This window comes from Plecotus auritus, assembly GCF_963455305.1.
Source record: "Plecotus auritus genome assembly, chromosome: 5".
Lineage (NCBI taxonomy): Eukaryota > Metazoa > Chordata > Mammalia > Chiroptera > Vespertilionidae > Plecotus > Plecotus auritus.
Genome location: NC_137776.1, coordinates 126,012,365 through 126,036,318, shown reverse-complemented (window position 1 = coordinate 126,036,318; position 23,954 = coordinate 126,012,365). Strand labels below are relative to the sequence as shown.

Genomic DNA, 23,954 nt, shown 5'->3' with positions numbered 1-23,954 from the left:
CAGATTCTGGTCAAAAGAATGATGGGGGTTGGGAGTCCACTAACTCAAATGTTCCCTGAAAGATATCTTGATGCAACTCTCTGTGGAGTGCTGTAAAAACATCATTTGCAAGACTAAAAGTCTGGTTTTCGGACCATATCTGGCCTATATGTACTTTTCCAGTGTTTTTTTCTGCCCCTCTTAGGAGCGCCTATCCTTCAGTCATGCCCAGCCTGTACTTCTGTGCACATGCCATTTTATCTGAGAATGCCCTTCACAACATGGACTGTGGAGCTGTTTTTTTTTTTTTTAATTTATCCCTCTCCCTTCCTCAATAAATTAAGAGGAAGGGAGAGGGATAAAGAGTTAGAAACATCGATGAGAGATATTTCTAACTCTTTACTAACTCCTGCACATCTCCTACTGGGGATGTGCCCACAACCAAGGTACATGCCCTTGACTGGAATCCAACCTGGGACCCTTCAGTCCACAGGCCAACACTCTATCCACTGAGCCAAAATGGTTAGGGGTGGAGCTGCTTTTTAAACCTCTTCTTGTCTTTCTAGATCGAAAATCATTTCAGAAAGGAGTATATTTTTTGTGTTTATTTATTTACATGTCAGGCTGTCTGGCTTTGAACTGGCTGTGTATAACCTTGGGCAAGTTACCTGAACTCAGTGCCTCAGTTTCCTCATTTGTAAAATGGAAATAATGGTATTACCTCATAGAGTTGTTATGAGGACTAATTGTATTAATGTCTGACCGAGATAAGAATTTAGGAAGTTCTAGTTGTTGTTATTATTTATGGCTTTGGCATGGATAGGCATATGATAAATGTATTTTGAATGAACAAATACAGGAGAGTCACATCCTATGTTGACATTAAGTTTTAGGATCAGTGCATAAGGCCAAAATCTTGTATAGTCAAAAAGTATCTTTAGGAATCCCTTTGGAAATCTAACAGAGATGGTGGAACTCATTAGTAGAAAAATGATTAAGTCATTGCATTTTTTTTTTTTTACCTCTTTCAGTCTACCCAGTTCAATAAACTGTTTATATTTGCATTTAGTCCTTTCAAAGGGCCTAAGCTGGGCTAAATGAGAGATGACATATTCTAAACAAATTCAAAACAGCCAGATTTTCTTCCATGTTGGAAGATACTGCCATTTCTTTGGTTGGGCACCAAGGAAGAGGTTGGTTTCTTTCAGGGACCAATGAAAATACATTTTTATATGGAGATTACTCTCACTTTCACCTCCTTGTTAGAGTATTGGCAGGCAGTCTCAGAGAAATGTGGGAAGTGAGGGCAACCAGGTGAAACAGCTGGTTTTGTTGTTGGTGTTTGCTTTGTTTCTGTCACCTATTACAGGCTTGCTGTAGATGTTTATGACTGGGAGTCGCACCAGGGCTACTGTATTTGAATTGTTGATTTCTCTTTCAATTCCCTCCCTCTGATCTCTTCTTCCTTATCCCTTTCAGCATAAGTATAATGGGATTCTTTTAAGTCAAATACAACTCTACTTTCATACCTTTCAGTAACAAATTTCAGTACTAATTACTGATTCTGGTACTATAACACTATAATATAGTCTGTACGGTATCAATTCTTTAAGGGTGGCATATTTGGATTAAATTAGACACATCTATGGCTTTTTACATAGTAGCTAAGATTTTCTTAACAGGGGCATTTAGCTACAAGTGCTGATATTATAGAGCTTGATATACTGTTATGATAGTGTGGAAGTCTTCTAATAAATATTTAAAAAGTTGAGGTTATGAGAGGCAGCTGAAATTCACGATCTGCAGGGAAAGTTCAGTGCTGTTGTTGCAAATGTATAAAGAAAAAAGACAAAGAGAACTCCATTGCTTTTTGAAAGGTTTTAAAAAAAAGCATCAGCTCATACGGTCTTGAATTATATAAAATTCTATACTGCAATGGCTTGCTATAGAATTCAGTCTTACTTTGCAAATATTTATTTTTTATTTCATTAGTACATTTAATAAATGCTGACAGTGATCCTATGTTCACACAGGGAATCTTGAATTGTGCATGCTTTGATTTTTGATGTGGAAATTCTCTTATTGTATTACACTAAAATCCTTATTGGAGTTTATTTCAATATAAATAGATAGAAAGCACAAACTACCTTACTGATTTTACCAAGAACTTGATAAATAGATAAAATATTGTTTTCACATTTCAATGAGCATTCCCAGTTAGTGGATTTTATAGGAAATCTGGAGAGCTGGTTACTAATATTATTGTGGTGCAGGATGAAGAATAAGGGTTTAGATTTAGAAGACCTGGGCTCACATTTTGGCATAAATGCATTTAGTAGTTATATTACCTTGGGAACATTACTTCTATGACTTTTAGTTTTCCTACAGGTAAAATAGGGAGTGGGCCTAAGCTGGCAGTCGGATATCCCTCAAGGGGTCCTGGACTGCGAGAGGGTGCAGGCTGGGCTGAGGGGACCCCCCGCCCCCCCTCCCCAGTGCATAAATGTCGTGCACCGGGCCTCTAGTTATCTGTATTTTTTCATATTCTTCTTAGACAGTTGTTTTAGGTAGTTCTCAAATAACTTTAAAACAGCATTTCATTCTAAATCTATTTCTACAATCTAAATCATAGGTTGACTCATTTAAATTATTGCTAGGGAATTCAGAACTTTTTAGACCTCCACACAGCTAGGATTATTAACTATGAAGTTTTTGGGTAGCCCGTAGCTGACAAGGTCCAACAGAAGAATCTGTGTGTGTTCCATCCCCATTGTATTTCTTAGGCATTCACTGAGAGAACTTAGAGGTCAGGTAAGAGCTGATTTTATTACAGCAACAGCATGATGCTTGTCACCTGCTGCTAGTTTCTGTCTCAGAAGGCCTGTAGGACAGTCAAATGCAGTTTGCTTTATACTGAGAAAACATTACTGCCGCATTACTGCTTACATGCCATGCGTCACAGTAGTACATCTAGCTACCACCTGTCTTTCTGTACTTTTCTGGATATTTTCTAGTTGAGAAGGCTCTCATGACTCTCTTCATTATCCTCCTTTTTTTGTTATTTAGAATGTGTTTTAACTATTTCTCCCCCATTTTACCTCATTATCATCTAACACTCTTAGCTTACCAGAGTTTTGTAGCATATATGTGTGGTTTAGAAAAAAATAACATTCAATATATTTTGAGCACTTTTATTAGTTTCCCTTTTCTTTCCATTATATTTTACTACTGATCACTTTCACTTAGTTTACTGGGAGGAATATTGATGGAATATAGAAGAACATTTTCAAAGGAGTATGTGAGAATATGATACCAAGAATCATAAAGCATTATACATCAAAATCTTACAGCATACTCTGAAATTTGAAAGGTGAATTTTCATTGCTCATCTGCTCCATTGTTTTTGATAATCACTTACATGCTTATAAAAGTAACTTACCTTTGTTTTTCTTAATTTCCTTTTATCTTTTTCAAGTGTGATAGAAAGTGATTTTTTAATAAAATTATATGTTTATATATGTATATTTATGAATGATGATGTAGAAATAATATGGAAACATAAGTGACCACATATAGGTGGGGATTTAATTATATATAGTAAATTTACTTAGCCTCTTATAGTTTATAGGACACTTCCACACCTGTTGTCTTACCAGACATGTGAGTTCTAATTAGGGTTGTCACTCATTTATTCAACGCCCAAAGTGAGTAAATTATTTAAAGATCTTCAGCTTCAGTTTATAATGTCACCTACCTTCTGTATAGAACTATTATTAGAAAACAATAAAATATAGTGTCCCTAAGGAAAATAACTTAAAATTTCAGAACTTTTAATCAAGTTATACATATAAAATATAGACTACAAAGACTGAAATATATTCCTATATTAATTTTATCATCTGTTACTATTTTATATTTATTATAAATTCTCTAGTTGCTTATCTCCCAAATTTTTAAGCTTTGTTGTAAACCATGTTATTCTTTAGTTTTATCCCTAACTTGTGTGCCCAATTATTATTTTAACTTTATACTTTCTATAGCAACCTATGTGGTTTGATCTACCCAGCAGCTATCCAATTCTTGATTAATATAACTTCTAGTTGTCACATTATAATAGTAGGACTGAAGACAGTACTATTTCCTTTTCCAACATTAGTCTTACTGTCCTGAGATGTTTTACACACTTTATCACAATCTAGGAATATTAATTCAAAACTTATAGTCAGATAGCAGTAAATTAAAAAAATGTATTATACCAGTAGTTGTTTCTTTCCCCCCAACCTAGGAAATGTAGCTTAGTTCTTTATGACAGGTGTGCTGTCTTGCCTTTCATTTTGTATGACTAACTTTTATACCGAATTGAATAAGCCATTAGCTTTTAGTCTGTAGGAATGTGGATCCATAGATATTTCCCATTAGACAAAAGGAAATCTATACACGCGATATCCCTCCCCTGGGGCTCGGCCTTCCTAGCTGGCCTAATGGTCTAACGCTCTGCTATGCTGTACCCTTATGAGAAAGAACTATGTTGGATGATTCCCTTAACATCCAGAAATATTATTTGGAGAATTGTGCACAGTTTCCAGATAACTTTAACTTTTGTACTATACTACATGTATTAATCAAACATTCTGATTCAGGGAATTCATGTTACAAATTTTATATTTTTGAAACTATTGCAAAACACAAATTATTAACTCTGTATATTTATATATCTTGAGTAGTTTAAAACTAGAGTTTGCTGAAACGAGACATACTATATTTAGGTAGCCATGCTGTTTTCAGAAATTTTGCTTTATTCAAAAAAGATCTCCACTGGTGATGGTTGTACAGCTCTGTGAATATACTAAAACCCACTGAATTGCACCATTAAAATCGGTGAGTTTTGTGGTATGTGAATTATATCTCAATAAAGCTGCTATTTAAAAAAATTCACTGAACATATTATTCTCATGGGTACAAACTAATAGAATTTCAAGTTGTACTTACAATTTATTTAAAACATTTTTAGTCTTAATAAACATTCAAAGTTTAGAGATATGTAATTATATGTGACTTAAAAGTAGTTTGTGTTCTTGTTCAATAGTAATACATGTTATTATAGAAAGTTAGGAAACTATAGATAAGACAAAAAGACTTCAAAATGTGTGGGTCTTTTAAAAGATATTTTATTTATTGATTTGAGAGAGAGGGAGAGAGGAGGATGGGGAGAGAGAGAAAACGATTGATTTGTTGTTCCACAACAAATGGAGATGGAATCTGCAACCTTCGTGTGTCAGGACAACACTAACTAACTGAGCTACCCGGCCAGGGCAATGTGTGGATCTTTAGACTTTCACCTCTACCATGTATTCTGACTCTGAGCTTTCCCTACACTTAACTACAGTCATGCGCTACGTAGACAACCTTTCAGTCAACAATGGACTGACTGCATGTGCAATGGTGGTCCCATAAGGTCATAATTGAGCCGAAAAATTTCTATTGCCTAGTAATGTGGTAGCCATCATGATGTAGCACAGCACATTGCCCACATGTCTGTGGTGATGCTGGTATAACAAGCCTGCACTGCCAGTCATGTAAAAGTATAGCAATACGATTATATATAGTGCACAATACTTGATAATGATTATAAATGACTGTTACTGGTTTATGTATTTACTATACATACTATACCATACTTTTTATTGTTATTTTAGAGTGTACGCTTTCTACCTATAAAAAGGTGTGCTGTTAAACAGTATGTTGTGTTACCCTGTCAGCAGCTACACATCATTTTCTCTTGTGCTTTATTTGATCTCATGTTGTTTTGTAACTTTAGTGTAGACTAAGTGGACAGTGTTTATAAAGTCTGCAGTAGTGCACAGTAATGTCCGAGGTCATCACATTCCCTCCCCACTCACTCACTGACTTACCTAGAGCAATTTCCTGTCCTGCAAGTTCTATTCATGGTAAGTGCCCTATACGGGTGTACCATTTTTATACTTTTTATACCGTATTTTTACTGTACTTTTTCTGTGTTTAGATACACAAATACCACTGTGTTACAATTGTAGCATAGTAACATGCTATACAGGCTTGGAGCGTAGGAGCAACAGGCTGTATCATATTGCCTAGGTGTGTAGCAGGCTGTACCCCCGAGGTGTGTGTAACTGCACTCTCTGATCTTCACACGACAGCAAGATTACCTAACGACACATTTCTCAAAAGGTATCCCTGTCATGAAGCAGTGCATGACTGTGCTTCCTTGCCATCCATACTTTTCCTGCCAGCTTTCATTAGTAGTAAGTGGCTTTTCCTGGCCATCTCAGGAAAAAAAACAGGTGTAAAAATACCTTTTTATAAGAAGTGTTTAGTGGGAGCTTTGGCTTTTTCTCCCTGGACCATGAGAGGTATACATGAAGGCGAGCAACAACATCATTATCTAAAAAGAAATACAATAAATATCTTGCAGAATAGTTTTTGAAATGCAGTCAGTTTAGGATTTTGTTATAAAATTTTACTTTAAAGCATTTTGGATTTAAAGTGAAAACTTGGAGTCTTAAATAAATAATATTGTGGCATTGGTATTTATATAGCTGTACTATTTCTTTGTCTTTAAAAAAATACTCTCGTTATCCTATTTCACATTAACTTTCTAACAGCTAAAATTGTTCACAACATAGTTTAAAGATAAATGCAGTATCAGGCTTTGAATTCCTTTTTTTTGGTAAATATTAAGACCTGAGTACAAAATGAGGGCTGTATTGTGGATTAAGTGAAATATCTCAAGGCTGTGCTGTTCTGATAACTGAACCTGAAGTGACCTTTCTCAGACACAATTACAGAGCTGTATGTTTTTCCTTTAATTTCATCAGGGGTTTAATTAGTATACAAATAAAACTTCCCTTATCTTCCTTTCTACCTAATTGGCTTGTCTTCGCTTGTATATGAAGTATGTGAAAGTGGGCTGTAATTAGGGTGACCGTGTTAACCTTTTTCCCTCAAATGTACTGTTGCCTAAAGGCCTCAAGGCCTGAAAACAGTGCTTTGGATTATTGCTTTGCAATCACTATGGCTGTCCCACAGGTTTTCTCATGAGCAGAAGGGCTTTGGGTGCTGCAGGTTCCCACTGCTTAACAGGATCTTCATTCTTCTCCCCACTAAATGTTTATTGATTATCTCGCTGTTCCAGGCTCAGCCTCCAACAACTTAATATCAGGTGACAGTCAGGAGAGTTCTCCAAGTAATTAGAGTTGAGCATTGGGGGAACAATTAGGAGCAGAGTTATTAAACTTGATTTATCCTATTCTCTCCTGAACAGTTTCTTGGATATCAGAACATCACACTTTCACAATCTACCCTGGTTGAGAAATTAGTGGCTAACCTGCTGCTTATCATTGTTGCCTTGCTGCCTAGAGGCACACCCTCTTGGTTTCAGTCATTCAGTTGGAGATATTAGAGTCCATAAAGTTTATCATAGGTTTTAATTAGGTAAATCTGAACAGGAGAAAAGCTGAATTAAAAACTATATGTATATAAAACAGGCATTATATACCATTCAGGTATATACGTGTGATACACAGATGCACACAAATGTAAATACATTTTTCTTTGTTGAATGCTCAGTGTTAGGATTTTAAAAGAACTACTTTGTCATCAAAAACAAGGAAGGTGAGTATTAGAGAAAAGACATTATTGAATCATTTTTTTTTTGTCTTGATGTTTTGTGTATATCTCTATGGACCCATTGATGTGAATAGCTTCCATAGTGATGCCCCTCAACTCTTTAAAATGAGAATTCTGTGTGTATTTGATATAAAATATAATGATTAAAAACAACTTTTATCTCTTCATTTTCACACTAAGGAAGTATGGGCTCTGTTACTTTGTTTATACCACTCTCTGTAATTTCAGTCTTGGAATAGGCTCTTCAGCTATGCCTCTGAGAGTGAGCTTTAGGAGAGGTCGGCAGCTCCCTGCCATTGCCCCTAAAGAGGAAAATGAAAGAAGATTGAGACATGTAGTAGAACTTTTAATTTTATGAGTTATATCTTCTTTGAAAGCATATCCTTGGATTGTTGAAAAGTCAAGTGTGGTTTTATAATGACTCCAAAGTCATGGGTTCACTCAGATTGGACCAGTGAGCTTCTGTTATGTATAAGGACAATATCCTGAATACCTCTGACAAATATACACCTCTAGTCATGAGTTACTGGGAAAAAGAATTTGAAAGGATTGGCACAAATCTGTTATTTCTGTGGGAAAAAGAATCCAAGCTTTATGTGTAACTGACTGGTGGTAGATCATTAGTTTTATCTTCATACCTGAAAAATGCTATTTTTAAAATCTGAAATATGTCAGAAATACTGGCTTTAAAATGACTCAAATATGAGTTTTATTATTATTTTTTTAATGAAGAAATCACAGCATGCTTCAGTGCCTTTAAATATCTTAACTTTGGCACAAAATAAGTAAGTTTACTGTGGCTTTTAAAATTTGTTCCTTGTTATCTTTTAAAAGTTGGTTTGAATCTGACTATTTCTATAGTAGGATGGTGTTAAAGATCTGTTACACTAAAGATTTACAGTAAATTATAATATTTAATAAGTAATCACAGTTTACTTATTTTTAATTTTTTGACATTTTTGTCTGATTGCAACTTGACTATTTAAAATGTGAAATACTAAATTTAAAAATTCAGCATTTGAAAATACCTGGTTTGGTGGATGATTGCTTTCATTCACTAATATTTAGAGTGAATTCATTGTGTGAGCTCCAGCTTGAGTTTTTTATACTACCTATTGTGAACACGCTAAAAAAATATTATTAGGAGAGTTTCAAACATGGAATTATTGCATTTTGGTTATTCTTTACTGGATATTTGAAGCATAGTTGTGACTCAGCAAGAAGAAAAAAATTATGTGTATGCAGTCAATTATTCAGCTCATTGTCCAACAAATTTAAATGAAAAACTGTTTGATAAGCTTATATTTTTGAAATTTCATAGGCAAAGGAGTGAGCAGATTTTTAGTGCTAAGAGATACTCTGATACCTATACTATTCTACATTCTAGAATTTAAATGAGCTCTAGAAAGTGCTCCTTTAAATTGTGAGTTTCTCATTCTAAAACGTCTAGCCCTAAAATCAAGATAAAGTTGTATTCTTGCATCTTGAAATTTTTATGCTAAGAGAATATTTAAGATTAAAGCAAATAGCAATGAACAGATTTTATACTTCTGTGACTAGTAGAATATTTATGGGATATAAATAATTCCAACTGCAAGTATTATTTATACCTTTCTCTGTTGAAACATGTTGATCACATTGTGTTGCTATCCTGAACATGAGAGTTATTTATAGGAAGTAAGTGAATTGTATTTTGGAGTTCAGTTTGTCCACTGACATGTCTGTAGCAACTGTTGTAGATAGATTTGGAAAGACAGTACTGGTATTTTTAAATACTAGGTTCCCTTTTGTCTTCTACGTATCATAATCCCCCTTCCTCTCCATCATATGCATACTTTGGGCATATGATAGTTCTGGTTTTAAATAGACTCTAAATTTCATGTGCTTCCCCCCCTTTATTTTTCATCATTAAAAGAAAATGCAACTAGAGGTTTTTATAAGCAGATCTTTTTTAGTAAGAATAAAATGTATTTGCTTTGCAGTATTTTAAAAAATAAAATAGAGTTGTGTTTTGTAGCTAAACATTTTTCAAAATCTTATTGGTTCTATCATTTCTAATTAGTAAGTATGTAAAATTTTTGCAGAAAATTTGTTAAGCCTTGATGTGTAATGACCCAAGTCTACTTCTCAGTCAGTCTGTATTCTTCTTTGTTTAATAGCCTATGGCATAAATTGAAGTTAATTATCAGGGCTGACAAGTAACTCTGTTTTCTGTCTGCTTGCAGAGTCTCTCCGAGGCAAAGATGGAGCTGAGAAGAAAAGATCAATCTCTGCGTCAGCTCAATAGACATCTTACCCAGCTGGAGCAGGACAAGCGTCGACTGGAGGAGAACATCCACGATGCCGAGAGTGCCCTCCGCATGGCAGCCAAGTGAGCATTTGGACCTTGGGGAGATCACTTAAAACAGACAAAAGATCAATTCTTACTTTCATGCTCCGGGTTTTAGCCCTGGATAATACAGTGTTAGAAAACAAAAGTGCAGCTGTCTCTCTTTGAAATTCTCTGATATATCCCCAGAAAAGAAAACTCTTCACTCAACATTCTAAATGTATACTTTATTGAGAAACTTCAGAAAAGTATAAGTGTCTATATAACATCTAATGAAATGAATTTGGGGCTCTGTTGTAAGTGTTACATGTTTGAAACCATGCTTTTATTAATATGAAATGTAAGTCTCTTTATTTAAAAGTTTTGCATAGTTTCTATTACATATTCCTAACCCCTCTGTCCCACTTATTTCCAAATTTTGCTCTGCATATATTATAATATACTAATATTGCAAGTAGTATTTCCATAAGAATGTTAGTATACAATCAACGTGTGTATCATAGCATCTTTCTAAGTGCACTAAAACATATTGATCATTTATAAAGTCATTTAATTTTATAGCTGTCTATTCTGATATGTTAAATAGAAAAAATATACAGTTTTCAGAGAGAGCAACTATGTAAATGTGATGGGAGTGTCTTTCTTTTACCAGGTAATCAAGTTGACATACACCATGAAGTTCAAATTGAACAGTTCTCTTGGGCATTTTTATTTGTTCCCCACATTAAATTACATGGAGTACTTTAAGACAGTCCTTTGTACAACAGCATGGCTTAAAGAAAATCTATTTATGGATTAAAGAAACATCTAATTTTAATAAAATAAGTGTTTTCTAAATTTGGAATTCTGGATTCCTATACTTGCAAAAATGTATATATTAATTAACATTTTTTGAGACAAACTCTCTTGTTAAATGCTTATCATGAAATGTGAATATAGTCTGTAGACTAAATCATAGGATGGAGAATCTGCAATCTTAGGATATCCACAGCTTTGCCAGTGAGCTTGGGAAATTGATCATACATAATGAAAAAATCAGTTTACCAAGGCCAAAATGTGGCATGTTTGAAAAATATAAAGCTGTATAACATTGCATCACTGCATTAGGTGTATACAATTGTCATTGAAAAATGTAAATTTGACTAAATCGGGTTTTTGTTTTCATTGTTCAGTCTTAAGTTTCCTCAGGCTAAATGAGAAGGTGATTTCTAGTGTACCTTATAGTTCTGAAAATTCTGAGATTAAGGAAAACAAGGTTATAAAACCTTCAGATTCATATTATATCAAAACATTGCTGCTAATTCAAGAATTTGGCTTGTCTGTGAAATTTGAAGAGCTAATACATTGATTGCTTCTGGTTTTCAGTCTATGATTTAACATTACATTTATGTCTTCAGCATTTTCACCCAAACTTCTTATTTAATTATTAAGGCCAAATTCAATATGCAAAGCCAGTAGAAGAAAGTAGTCACTTTGCGTAGTTCTAGTCAAGGTTATAGGCAGTTTTTGTGCATTTATTATAGCACAAAACGACTACAGAAGGAAAACATTATTTTGCATAGTATGGCCATTTATAATATATCCCTACCACTAATATTTAAAAATTTTTTATTATAAATAAAAAGAGTAAAAGTTTAGCCTATTCAGTACATTTTAATTCATTAAATAACCATGATTTTATTTTTCTTTCTTTTTCACTTCTTTAACTTGGAAGATGCCCTTAAGAATTTTTCCCTCCTCTAATCTATGACAGGCAATATGATTGAAGATAAGAGTTAAATATGGGGAAAAAAATATTTAACTGTGGAGCTATACCAGTGAATATAGTTACGTTTTATGCTTTTAGAAGGAGTACAATGATAACTAACCATTATTTTTCAACAATAGCAACTTATATTAAAAATGTATAACATTTGTAGTAAGGTTTGGGATTTAATAACACCTAATCTTTGTTTCTTTCTAGAGACAAAGATTGTGTTGCCAATCATATGAGAACAGTAGAAAATATGCTTCATAAGGTACTGTAATTTTTCTTAAATATTGTTCAACTTGTATTATGACACAGTTCTCCTAGTCATTATTATTATTAAGCACAGGCCACTTTAATTCATTTTGAACTTTCTTTAAAAATAAGTGAGCAAAAGGTCATTTCAAATGACTGAAAATTTGTATTATACAGTGCTACATTGCATAACTTTTTCAGAATTTACTTCGTATACATGATAACACTATGAAAATAGTGCTTTCACCAAACTGATATAATTGCACTTGAATTATTCGTGGTCTTTGCTGAATGAACCAGAGGTCATTAAGATTCTTACATGTCTCATAATCATAAAATGTTTGACCACACTGTCTAACCTCTCACCACTCTTAAACCTACTATCCTATATATGTATATATAGACAGAGACATAATGTATTATATTTGGCAATACTCATATATCTTAGCTAGGCAGTAATGTTTTCCAAGTTATAATTTATGTTCTTACAGGAATGTTTTTTAAAGTAGAAATTTAATATATTTAATAATGTTATATTCTTAAATTTGATTACTTCTGTATGGTAAATTGACTTTTCATTTGCAATGATGAGCAGCATTATAAAGATACTATGTTATTACTAAAAACTTAATATATTAACTGGCTTTGTATTTTATTAGCACTTCAAATTCAAAGATGATGTATTCACTATTTCACTATTTTAAAAATAGAGGAATGTATGTATGTGTTTCTGTTATTGTCTAATTGACAATTGGTTGAAAACATAAGTACCTAGTACTTTTTTTAAAAAAATATATTTTATTGATATTTTACAGAGAGGAAGAGAGAGGGATAGAGAGTTAGAAACATCGATGAGAGAGAGACATCGATCAGCTGCCTCCTGCACGCCCCCTACTGGGGATGTGCCCGCAACCCAGGTACATGCCCTTGACCGGAATCGAACCTGGGACCCTTGAGTCCGCAGGCCGACGCTCTATCCACTGAGCCAAACCGGTTTTGGCAAGTACCTAGTACTTTTAAGATATATGGAATTTATGAATGAATCATGTTTAGGATAATTTTGTCAATCAAATTTATTATATAGTATAATTTAAGGAAATATTTAATAGTAGCAAACTAATATTTAATACATTTTAACATTTTGGAAACATTTGGCCTCCATATTCTTTTATATTTTGATAATGACTAGCATTATTTTATATCACTAAAGCATTTGGAAAAAACATCTAATATTCTGAAAGCTTTTTTTAAAAAATAATAGTTGTTTGAAATTATGATTTCTCCCCCTCTCATCTCTCATTTTAAAAAGTTTACACAGTCAGTATAGTTTAAATATAGTCAAAGCAAACTCATGTGCTGGAAATCTGAAATTTAGATTTGTAGGAAAAGAGACATTTTTGATAAGATATTTTTTGTACCGTGCATAGGAAAAATCAATTAGGTCATGTATATATGGCATACCTTTTTATATAGTTAATGTTACTTTTGACATCCAATTGTTTGTTCTTCTTCCCAGCTAGAAGAAAAATGTGTTGAATAGCAGCTATCTTAGGCAATGAATATTAACAGCAGAGAAAAACTATCATCAATATAAAATACACTAGAGGGCCGGTGCACGAAATTCGTGCACGGGGTGTGTGTCCCTCAGCCCAGCCTGCACCCTCTCCAATCCAGGGGGATTGGGCCTAAACGGGCAGTCGGACATCCCTCTCACAATCCAGGACTGCTGGCTCCCAACTGCTTGCCTGCCTGCCTTCCTGATTGCCCCTAACCGCTTCTGCCTGCCAGCCTGATCACCCCCTAAACACTCCCCTGACAGCCTGATTGATGCCTAACTGCTCCCCTGCCAGCCTGTTTTCCCCTAACTGCCCTACCTTGCAGGCCTGGTCACCCCTAACTGCCCTCCCCTGCAGGCCTGGTCACCCCTAACTGCCCTCCCCTGCAGGCCTGGGCCCCCTAACTGCTCTCCCCTGCAGGCCTGGTCACCCCTAACTGCCCTGCCCTGCAGGCCTGGGTCCCTCCCAACTGCCTTTCCCTGCAGGCCTGGTTGCCCCCAACTTCCCTCCTCTGCTGGCTTGGTCACCCCTAACTACCCTCCCCTGCAGGCTTGATTGCCCCAACTGCCCTCCCTTGCAGGCCTGGTCCCTCCCAACTGCCCTCCCCTGCTGGCCATCTTGTGGTGGCCATCTTGTGTCCACATGGGGGCAGGATCTTTGACCACATGGGGGCAGCCATCTTGTGTGTTGGAGTGATGGTCAATCTGCATATTACTCTTTTATTAGATAGGATAGAGGCCTGGTGCAGGGGTGGGGGCCAGCTGGTTTGCCCTGAAGGGTGTACCGGATCAGGGTGGGGGTTCCCTTGGGGCGTGAGGCGGCCTGGGCGAGGGGCCTGTGGTAGTTTGCAGGCCGGCCATGCCCCCTGGCGACCCAAATGGAGGCCCTGGTATCTGGGGTTTATTTATCTTCTACAATTGAAACTTCGTAGCCTTAAGCGGAGGCCTGGGCCGGCCAGGGCTGCAGAAGCTTGGCTTCCTCCATCGCCGGGGGCAACCCTAGCCTCCTGCTCTTTCCAGCTCCATGGCTGCTGCCATTTCTGTTTGGATTTATGTATCTTCTATCATGAAACTTTGTAGCCTTGAGTGAAGGCCTAGGCTGGCAAGGGCAGGCGGAAAGCTTGTCTTCCTCCATTGCCGGGGAAACCCAAGCCTCCCTCCTGCTCTCTGTGGCCGTAGCCATCTTGGTTGGGTTTATTTGCATGTTCGCTCCTGATTGGCTGGTGGGCGGTGGCTTGTGGGTGTAGCGGAGTGATGGTTAATTTGCATATTACTCTTTTATTAGATAGGATATGTTATCCTTTCCTTATGAGGATGGAAAAATATATTTTAAATATAATAAAGACTGATTGCAATAGGACAATTGTAATCATTCAGTTCTCTCATTATAGTTCATCTTTTTTTGTGTGTGTGTTTTTTTTAATATATTTTATTGATATTTTACAGAGAGGAAGGGAGAGGGATAGAGAGCTAGAAACATCGATGAGAGAGAAACATCAATCAGCTGCCTCCTGCACACCTCCCACTGGGGATGTGCCCGCAACCAAGGTACATGCCCTTGACCGGAATCGAACCCGGGACCCTTCAGTCCGCAGGCCGATGCTCTATCCACTGAGCCAAACCGGTTTCGGCTCTCTTTTGTTTTGTTTTTTTTGTATCATATGGAAAGAAAGAAAGATGTCTGCAGCTTTGGACTATAGCCACTGTAGATTTACTTTTGCTTTATGGCTTTTCCCTTAAAATTTAATAATTATTTTGATTTATATCTTTCGAATTTTCTATTTTTATAGTGGTTTTTAAATTATCAATTACTTTTAAAGCTTGAAGTAAAAATTTAGGAAAGTTTAATTGATTACTGGGCTAATTCTTTTTAATACAAAGTTTGGGTGAGAATGAATGGATCACAAGGAGGTGGCCCAGAGGGTTTCTCTGAAGGTCTCAGGTTGGTGCAGAATGTTGCTATGTAGACATAACAAAGTTTACAGTTTATTTTTCTGGCCATTTTGGACTGTCTAGCAGTAGCATTTTGCTGTCTTGAGAAACTAAGAGTAGTACAGAAGGAGTGTCCAGGCTCATTTATGGGTCAGTGAAAATGGTTGTGTTTACTTCCAAACGCTTTAGCACAGTTTACCTATTTAAATTTTCTGTTTCATTTTGAGTCAGTTTTGGTAGCTTGCATTTTTTCCAGGAATTTGTCTATTTCATCGAGCTTATCTATATGAAATAGACAAATTTCATCTGGAAAGTGAACATGCAATTGTTCACTTTCTTAGAATTGTTTTTATTTCTATAAGATCAGTTGTATGTCACCATTTTTAGTCCTGATTTTAGTAACTTATTAATTTTTTCTTGGTAAATCTAGTTGAGGTTTGTCAATTTTGTTGATCTTTCAAAGGAAACACATTTGGTTTTCTTGATTTGCTCTATTGGTTTTCTCTTCTCTATTTCCTTTGTCTCTGCTCCAGTAATTTATGTCCTTTTTAGTTTGCTTTGGGTTTACTAGTAGTTTACTTTTCTTTTTTTACTTTTCTAAGATGGACCCTTAGGTTATTGGTTTGAGAACCCCCTTCCCGTCCCCTCCCCTTACGTTTAGCCAGCTAGACTCATTTTATATGATCCCAATTTTGTTAGCAATATCCAAAGAGTCACATTCCTTCTTGGCTTCATCAGTGTTATAGAGCTTCTTCACAGTCTGTTTTATTTGATGCTTGTTGGCCTTGACATCCACAGTGAACATAAGTATATTGTTGTTTTCACAAGTATATTGTTGTTTTCTATCTTCTTCATGGTTGATTCGGTAGTTAAAGGGAACTTGATGATGGCATGGTGGTCAAACTCATTTATTTTGGGGTGGTCTTCCAGGGATATTTGGGCTGCCTTTGGAGCTGCATTGTCTTGGTCCATTGAAGGTGGGTGACATGGGGATCTTCTCTTTTTTTGTGTGTGGCTGTGGACTCGTGTCAGCATTGCTTTCTTTGCCTTTAAAACCTTTGCGTTGGTTTTGGTTTTGGGAGGGGCAGGGGCTTCCTTCTTTGCTTTCAGCGCCATTTTCATGAAAAGCCTTTTTTTTTTTTTTTTTAAATGTAGGCATTTAGGGCTATAAATTTCCACATGAGCACTATTTTCATTGCATCTATAAGTTTTGCTATGTTGTTTTTCTCTATCTTAAAGTATTTTCTAATTTCCCTGTGATTTCTTCTTTGATCTATTCATTGTTTTAATTTCCAAAATATTTGGGCATTTTTTACATGTCTTTTTACTACTGAGTTCTGATGTAATTCTGTATGGTTTGAATAGATACTTTGATCTAAATTCTTTTAAATTATTAAAGTTTGTTATGTGGTCCAGAATATGGTCTGTCTTGGTAAATGTTACAGAGCATTTAAAATGAGAATGTGTATTCTGCTGTTGTTGGGTAGAATATGCTCTGTACATCTGTTATATCTGGTTAACTTACAGTATTGTTCAAGTCTTCAAGTTCCTTGGATATCTTTTGTGTAGTTGTTTAATCTGTTAATGAAGTGAGATTTTGAAGTCTGACTATTATTGTTCAACTATTTCTCCCTTCAGTTTTTGCTTTATGTATTTTGTGATTCTGTGGTTAAATGCATGTATATATAGAAATTGTTTTATCTTCTTGGTGGATTGACCCTTTTATAATTTTATATCTTCCTTTGTCTTTTGTAAACCTTTTGTCTTAAAGTCTATTTTGTATGATACTGCTATAGCCACTGCATCTCCCTTTGGTTATTATTTGCATGGAATATTTTTTCTATCCCTTTATTTTCAACCTACCTGTGTCTAAGATAAGTCTCTTGTAGAGAGCATGCAGTTGAATCATGTTTTTAAATTCATTCTACCAATCTCCAACTTTTAATTGGAGAGTTTAATCAAGTGGTAACGAAGGACTTTTACCCTTTCTTATATATGTACTAGTGACCCAGCACGTGAATTGCGTGAGCCCGAGAGCCATGGGAAATTGCGCAAGACTCGGGACCCCAGACCCCGCCATGCCACGGGACTCCCCCCAAGTCCCACTGGCACTGTGGGACTCCCCTGAGTCCCGCAGTGACGTGAGACCCAGCGTCCAGTCACTGCTCATCCGCACATGCCTCGCCGGGCATGCAGCCCCGCCAACCTGTGCACGCCTTGCTGTGCACACCTTGCTGAGCATGCAGCTCCACCCACCCGCATGCACCTCGCCGTGCATGCAGCCTTCTGGTGACCGGTCTTTGGTCATTATGGCATTAGGACCACTGAGTTTTTATAATATAGATTAGAGGCCTGGTGCACAAATTCGTGCACCAGTGGGGTCCCTCGACCTGGCCTGCGGGATCAGGCTGAAACAAGCTATCTGACATCCCCGAGGGGCTCCTGGATTGCAAGAGGGCACAGGCCAGGCCGAGGGACCCCACCGGTGCACTATTGGGGCTGGGGAAGAGACACGGGAGATTGGCAGGCCAGGGAGGGACAGAGGGAGGGATCCAGGGCATGTCTGGCCCATCTTGCTTATTCCCAATCAGCCGGACCCCAGCAGCAAGCTAACCTACAAGTCAGAGCATCTGCTCCCTGGTGGTCAGTGCACGTCATAGTGAGCAGTTGAGCAGCCTTTGCATATCATTAGCATATTACACTTTGATTGATTGAACGGCCAACTGGTCAACCAGACACTTAGCATATTAGGCTTTTATTATATAGGATTGTATCTATGTTGTTTCACAGTTTCTGCATTAGTCTCCTCCTTTTTTGTGTGTGTTAGTACTTTTCTAGTATAATATTAGATGTCCTTGTCCTTTGTTTTACTATATATTTTTAGTTATTTTATTAGTGGTTGCCTTGGGGAATGCAATTAACATCTTAATTCACAACATTCTAGTTTGAATTAATACCAACTTAGTTTCAACCATATGTAAAACCTTTGCTCCTATAGTTCTATCCCCCATTAATGTTATTATCACAAATTATAAATTTATACATTGAGTGCCCATCAACATATTTTATAATGAATGTTTTATGTAATTTTCTTTTAAATTATATAGGGTAAAAGAGGAGTTACACAACAAAAATACATTAATGCTGACTTTTATATTTACTTTTATTTCTTTACTTTAGTGATCTTTGTTTCTTCAATGTAGGCTTGAGTTACTGTCTAGTGTCCTTAATTTCAGGGTAAAGGATTTCCTTTAATATTTCTTCTAAGGAAGGTCTGCTAGAATGGGCACCCTTAGCTATTGTTTATCTTGGAGTGGCTTAATTTCTCCTTCATTTTTGAAGCATATTTTTGTTGAATATAGAATTTTTGGTTGACAGTTTTGTTTTTCTTTTCAGCAGTTGAATGTATTAACTCCAAAATTTCTGTTTCCTTTCTATACTTTATATCTCTTTACTTATATTTTCTTTTTTTTTGGAAAACATCATTCTCATGGTTTCCTTTGGTTCTTTGTTCATGGTTTTCTTTAACTTTTTCAGAATACTTAAAATAAAATAATTGATTTAAAGTCTTTTTGTGGTAAATCTCATGTTTAAGCTTCCTCAGGGAAAGTTGTTATTAATTTACACTTTTCTTGTGTGTGGGCCATACTTTATTTCTTTGCATACTTCATAATTTTTGGTTGAGAAATGGGTTTTTTTTTTTTGAGTATTACAATGTGGTGACTCTGGAAATCAGATTTGTCACCATCTCTAGTGTTGTTGCTGCATACCCTAGTCGTAGTTGTTGGTTTAGTCAATTATCTGAAGTAATTTTCTAAAGTCTGTATTCTTTGTCATGTGTGGTTATTGAAATCTCTGTTTTGTTAACTTATTTAGTGATCAGGTAGTGTGTGTTTTTGAAAAATATTTTTATTGATTTTTAGAAAGAGAGGAAGGGAGAGAAGAGAGAGAGAAAAATATCCATGCCAGAGCAAAACATTGATTGGCTACCTCCTGCACGCCCATACTGGGGACTGAGCCCCAAGCCCAAGCATGTGCCCTACCTGGGAATTGAACTGGCAATGCATGGGATGACACCCCGTCAACCAAGTCACACCCACCAGGGCGGCCAGGCAGTGGAGATTTCCTTAAATCTACGGTCCAGATTTTTAAACATGTACCTTTATTGTTGCAAGTATTACCCCCATTTTTCTCCCATTGACCCCTTCACCTCATTCCCGTCCCCTCCCTACGCCTTCACCTCACGATTGTCTGTCCATTGGTTATGCGTATATGCATATAAATTCTTTGGTTAATCTCTTCCCATCCCCTTCCCTACCTCTTCCCTCTGAATTGTGTCAGTCTGTTGCATGCTTCAATGTCTCTGGATCTATTTTGTTTGTCAATTTATTTTGTTCATTTAATTCCACATATAAGTGAGATCATGTGGATTAAGTTTTGGCTGCTCGCTGCTGTTAGTTTCTAGAGTTCTGAAAAAGTTGATTCTAACAAAATTTGCCAGTTTATTTACTTCACATTTTTGTTAGCATCACTCACTACTATTACATTATTTATGCTCCTAGTAACTTTACCAGTAGGCTTCTGATAATATAGACTTGTTAGGAATTGAAATTTTTAAAAATTTAAGAGACTCTTCAAACATGCTTAAGTATTTTTATTGTATGGAAAAAGTAAAAGTATAATCATTATATTGAAATAATTTTCAGGATAGGTTAGATGGATAGGTTAATGTCTGGATTACTTAGGGTTAGATATGAGAAAATCACATTAAGCATTTATTGGGTACTAATCAAGTTCTTAGCAGAGAGATGTCTTTGTTTACTGTGTAGCTGGGTATCAAAGTAAGATTTGGGTAAATTTAAATGTAGAGAAAAAGCGGAACATTTTTGGTTGTAATTTTTTTTGTTATTGTTGAATTAGCAGAATGGCTGGATTCTTGAGGGTTTTGGAGATTACTTGTCCTACAAGTAGGGAAGAATTAACCAAAGTGTTTTCTATGTATGATCATAATTTACTATGTTACCACTGAACTTTTACAGAGAGGCATTAAATAGCTTTTCAGTCCAGTATTTAAAAGGTAAGACAGGAAATCACAATTCAGAAAGACTATCTAGAAGACGTAAGTTTATCAGGCTGAAATGACACTGGAACAATAACAAGGGAGTCACAGGAGTTTTTGCTGAAGCTGTTTTGGATTTGCTTCAACAGTAAAGTTACTTAAAACTTCTACTTTATAGTTAAATACAATATTTACTATAAGTAATTGAGCACTACAAATACCTCTGATTGTACATTATGTGTCAGGAACTGTGCCCTGCTTTGGGAAAAGATATACCTATATATCTGTATCTCTTTATCTCTATCTCTATATCTGTATCTATCTATTTCTATACCTATATCTCCATCTATATATCTATATTTCCATCTATATCTATATTTATATCTATATCTCCACCTATATCTGTATCTATATATCTATATTGTCATCTCTCTCTAATATTTATACTTATATATAACATGTAAGTATAAATATTAGAGAGAGAGAGATGTCTCCTACTCCCTTCCCTCAAAATGGAGACATAGATATTTCCAGTATATCATGGTAAATATGCACCCATAAGATGCAGCTCTGTACCTGTTTAGATAGAGTTATTCATCTATGAGGCATACTTAGAAAACCCAAGGGAAAGGCTGTGGAAGTTTCTTAGGAGAAAATTAATGCCTGGATGGGGCTTTGAAGTGTGAGGAAAGATGGGAAAGGCTATCTAGAGAGAGAGTTGCATGTGCAAGTGCATGGAAGCATGAACACCCAAATAGCCTCATTCAGCATTAAATGCAAGGAGAGTGCAAGAGATGAGGCTGAATGAGGCAGGCGGAAGCCAGGTCATGAAAGAACTTATTTTATTTTATTTTATTTTTTTCCATTCTAAGAACCTTGGATTTTTATCATGGGGCAGAGATTAAAACCTTAACCAGGGTTTAAGCTAGGAAGTGATGTGGTCAGATTTCCTTACGGAATTTGGGTTCTGTAGGGCAGATTTGTAAACGATGCAGGGAGTAATAAAGGGGATTTTAAGAGCTGTGAATCTGTTGGCTACGAAGCAGGACAATATGGTAGGTGGTGTTGAGGAAGGGATATGGAACTAATTTAATGACATGGTGAATGGGGATGAGAAGGGCAGAGGAGGAGGACTCCCAGGATGGCAGTGTGGTGACCTGATGTGAGGAACACAAAGAGAGGAGCAAGTGAGTTTGCTTCTTCAGGAGGGAGAAGGGAGACTGTGATGAGTTTTGTCTTGGAACTTCTGAGTTTATGGAAATGTGGAGTGAACAGCAGGGTATGTGAGTCTGGACCTCTGGGAAAAAAGTCAGGGCTGAAGATAAAGGGTTGAGATTGATTAACATAATACTTTCTGGCAAAGAAAGAGGTGATATAGCAATTGACAGGAGAAACAAGACATTATAAATAAATGGGAGGCTAGGCAATGCACTTTCAGAGATTAATTATGCTACTAGAGTTTGAAGTCCTTGAGGGATGGAGTTCTGTCTCCTTAATTTTTATATCCTCAGCATCTATCACAGTGCCTGGTACCCAGTAGGCACTTAGTGAATGTTTGTTGAATGAGTCAAACTTTTACCATCACCCAGTCTGTAAACATTAACTAAAGCCATCTCTGGATTTCAGTGTAAGTCTTGCTGATAGTATAAGTTGGTTTCTTTATTTGATTGTTAAAAATAGCATGTGTTTGTACTTTCCCCAATTAAGAGTTAGAGGAGAAAGCCTAAATTTGATTTGAGGAATGTCTCTAGGAAAGAGAGGTATGCTAACAATGAATTTATAGGTAATAGCTAGTTTGATACCTATGAAAAATAGGTGGATGATTACTTCTATTGTTTGAGTGGATTGTGGAATAGAATAGTCAAACAGCATCTGTCAGGTGAAGTCACTGAGTAACCAAATCTTCAAATGTGATTTATAATTTTATCTTAAAAATGGTTAACCAGAATATTTGAAATACATAGTTATCTTTGATCTTTAGTCTTTACTGCATTTGTAAGGAATACTAAGACAATAGGATAATTTTTAATTTATGAAACTGATAGTGTTTTAAAGATTGAAACATGATCTCAAGCCTCTAAAACACAATTTTTAGTGACTCATTAATGACTCTCTAAATGTTTCTGACAATCTTCGAACTCCTTTCCATTCTTAGTTTCTGGATCCTGGTTCTGAACATCAGCTGTGCAGGACATGCAGGTGTTAACACAGCTGGCTTGCTGATGACAACTCTGTCTAGATAGCTGTCTTGTGTGTCATCATTCATATTGTTCAGTGTCATTCTGACCTAGCCAAGCTAAAAATGGGACTCCAGCTCAAGAGGGATTAAAAAACCTTGGCAGACTAAAGATAAGACACTACAGAATGTCATGTACGTGTGCTTAACTGTTTTTAGCTTAAACACATCTAAATAACTAATTTTAGAGTTCACCTCTTTCTCCTTTGGGATGAGTCACCTTAGAAAAGAAAATATCTCCCTATGGGGGATGTAACAATTCAATTCATTAATACACTTTTCTATTCTCAAGTACAGGTTTTGTGTGTTTTTTAAATGGCTCAAGATCACAGTAACCTATTTGTGGGGTACATTCTATGGTCTGTAACTTGTGTTATAGATTTATCATGCTGTCTAGGGCCTTTATAAGATGACCATGATTAAATCACCCTATTTTCCAGCTTGATAATTTGATTTGAGGCTTCAGTTTTTCAGATGCTAAATTGGGATGTAGCCAGCTTGATAATTTGATTCAAGAGATCAGTGTCTTAGTCCCATAATTGGGATGTAACTATATGTGTGCGGTGACTGTGGCGGTGGATTTTGCCTTTTTCTGGTGACAGCAGCTGGCAGTCATTGGAGAGTCTGGCTGTGGTCCAGAGTCGTAGGTGAAGTTACATAACCTCCCAGTAAAGAAGGTGAGTTCCTCATGTCCTTTTCAGATTGAGTGTCTGTGCTTGTTGCGGCACCAAAGGAGTGCCTGCTTGTGCCGACAGAGTGCCAGGGGATGTTTTGGGACATCATAGTTTGGGCCTCTTCCATGTGAGTTGTGACCGTTGTGTAAGAGTGATTGCTGCGCAGGTACCTGTCTCAGTGTCATCACTGTGTGTGTGCTGGTGGGGAGCAGAACAGGGGGAGAGAAAACGTGAATGAATGAGGATGCCCACAGGTCCAAGGAGACTACTGAGGAAAACAAGGATGTTTATGTAGTAATTTCTATTGCTTATCACAAAACTACTTTTCTGCAACTTACATACTGTTGCTATGACTTCCAGACAAGGGATAAAGAAAAAGAAAAAAAATAGTGTTGTTTTTTAGGTAGAGAAATGGAAGAAATACCAAAATTTTAAAGTTTCTCCAATTAGTAACTGTTCACTATAGACATTAAGAGGCATTATTATTTCGTGTTAAGAGCATTGGACTCAGGATCCTCATATT

At 36.3% G+C, this 23,954-nt stretch overlaps 1 protein-coding gene across 1 annotated transcript in view; it reads left to right on the top strand.

The window, feature by feature from the left end:
* CCDC171 (coiled-coil domain containing 171) overlaps positions 1–23,954 on the top strand; it is a 300,242-nt gene that overhangs the window by 195,743 nt on the left and 80,545 nt on the right. Inside the window, exons 22-23 of the mRNA XM_080668398.1 lie at positions 9,870–10,015; positions 11,937–11,991. Of these exons, the coding sequence (XP_080524524.1) occupies positions 9,870–10,015; positions 11,937–11,991 (201 nt within the window). The remainder of the gene's footprint in view (positions 1–9,869; positions 10,016–11,936; positions 11,992–23,954) is intronic.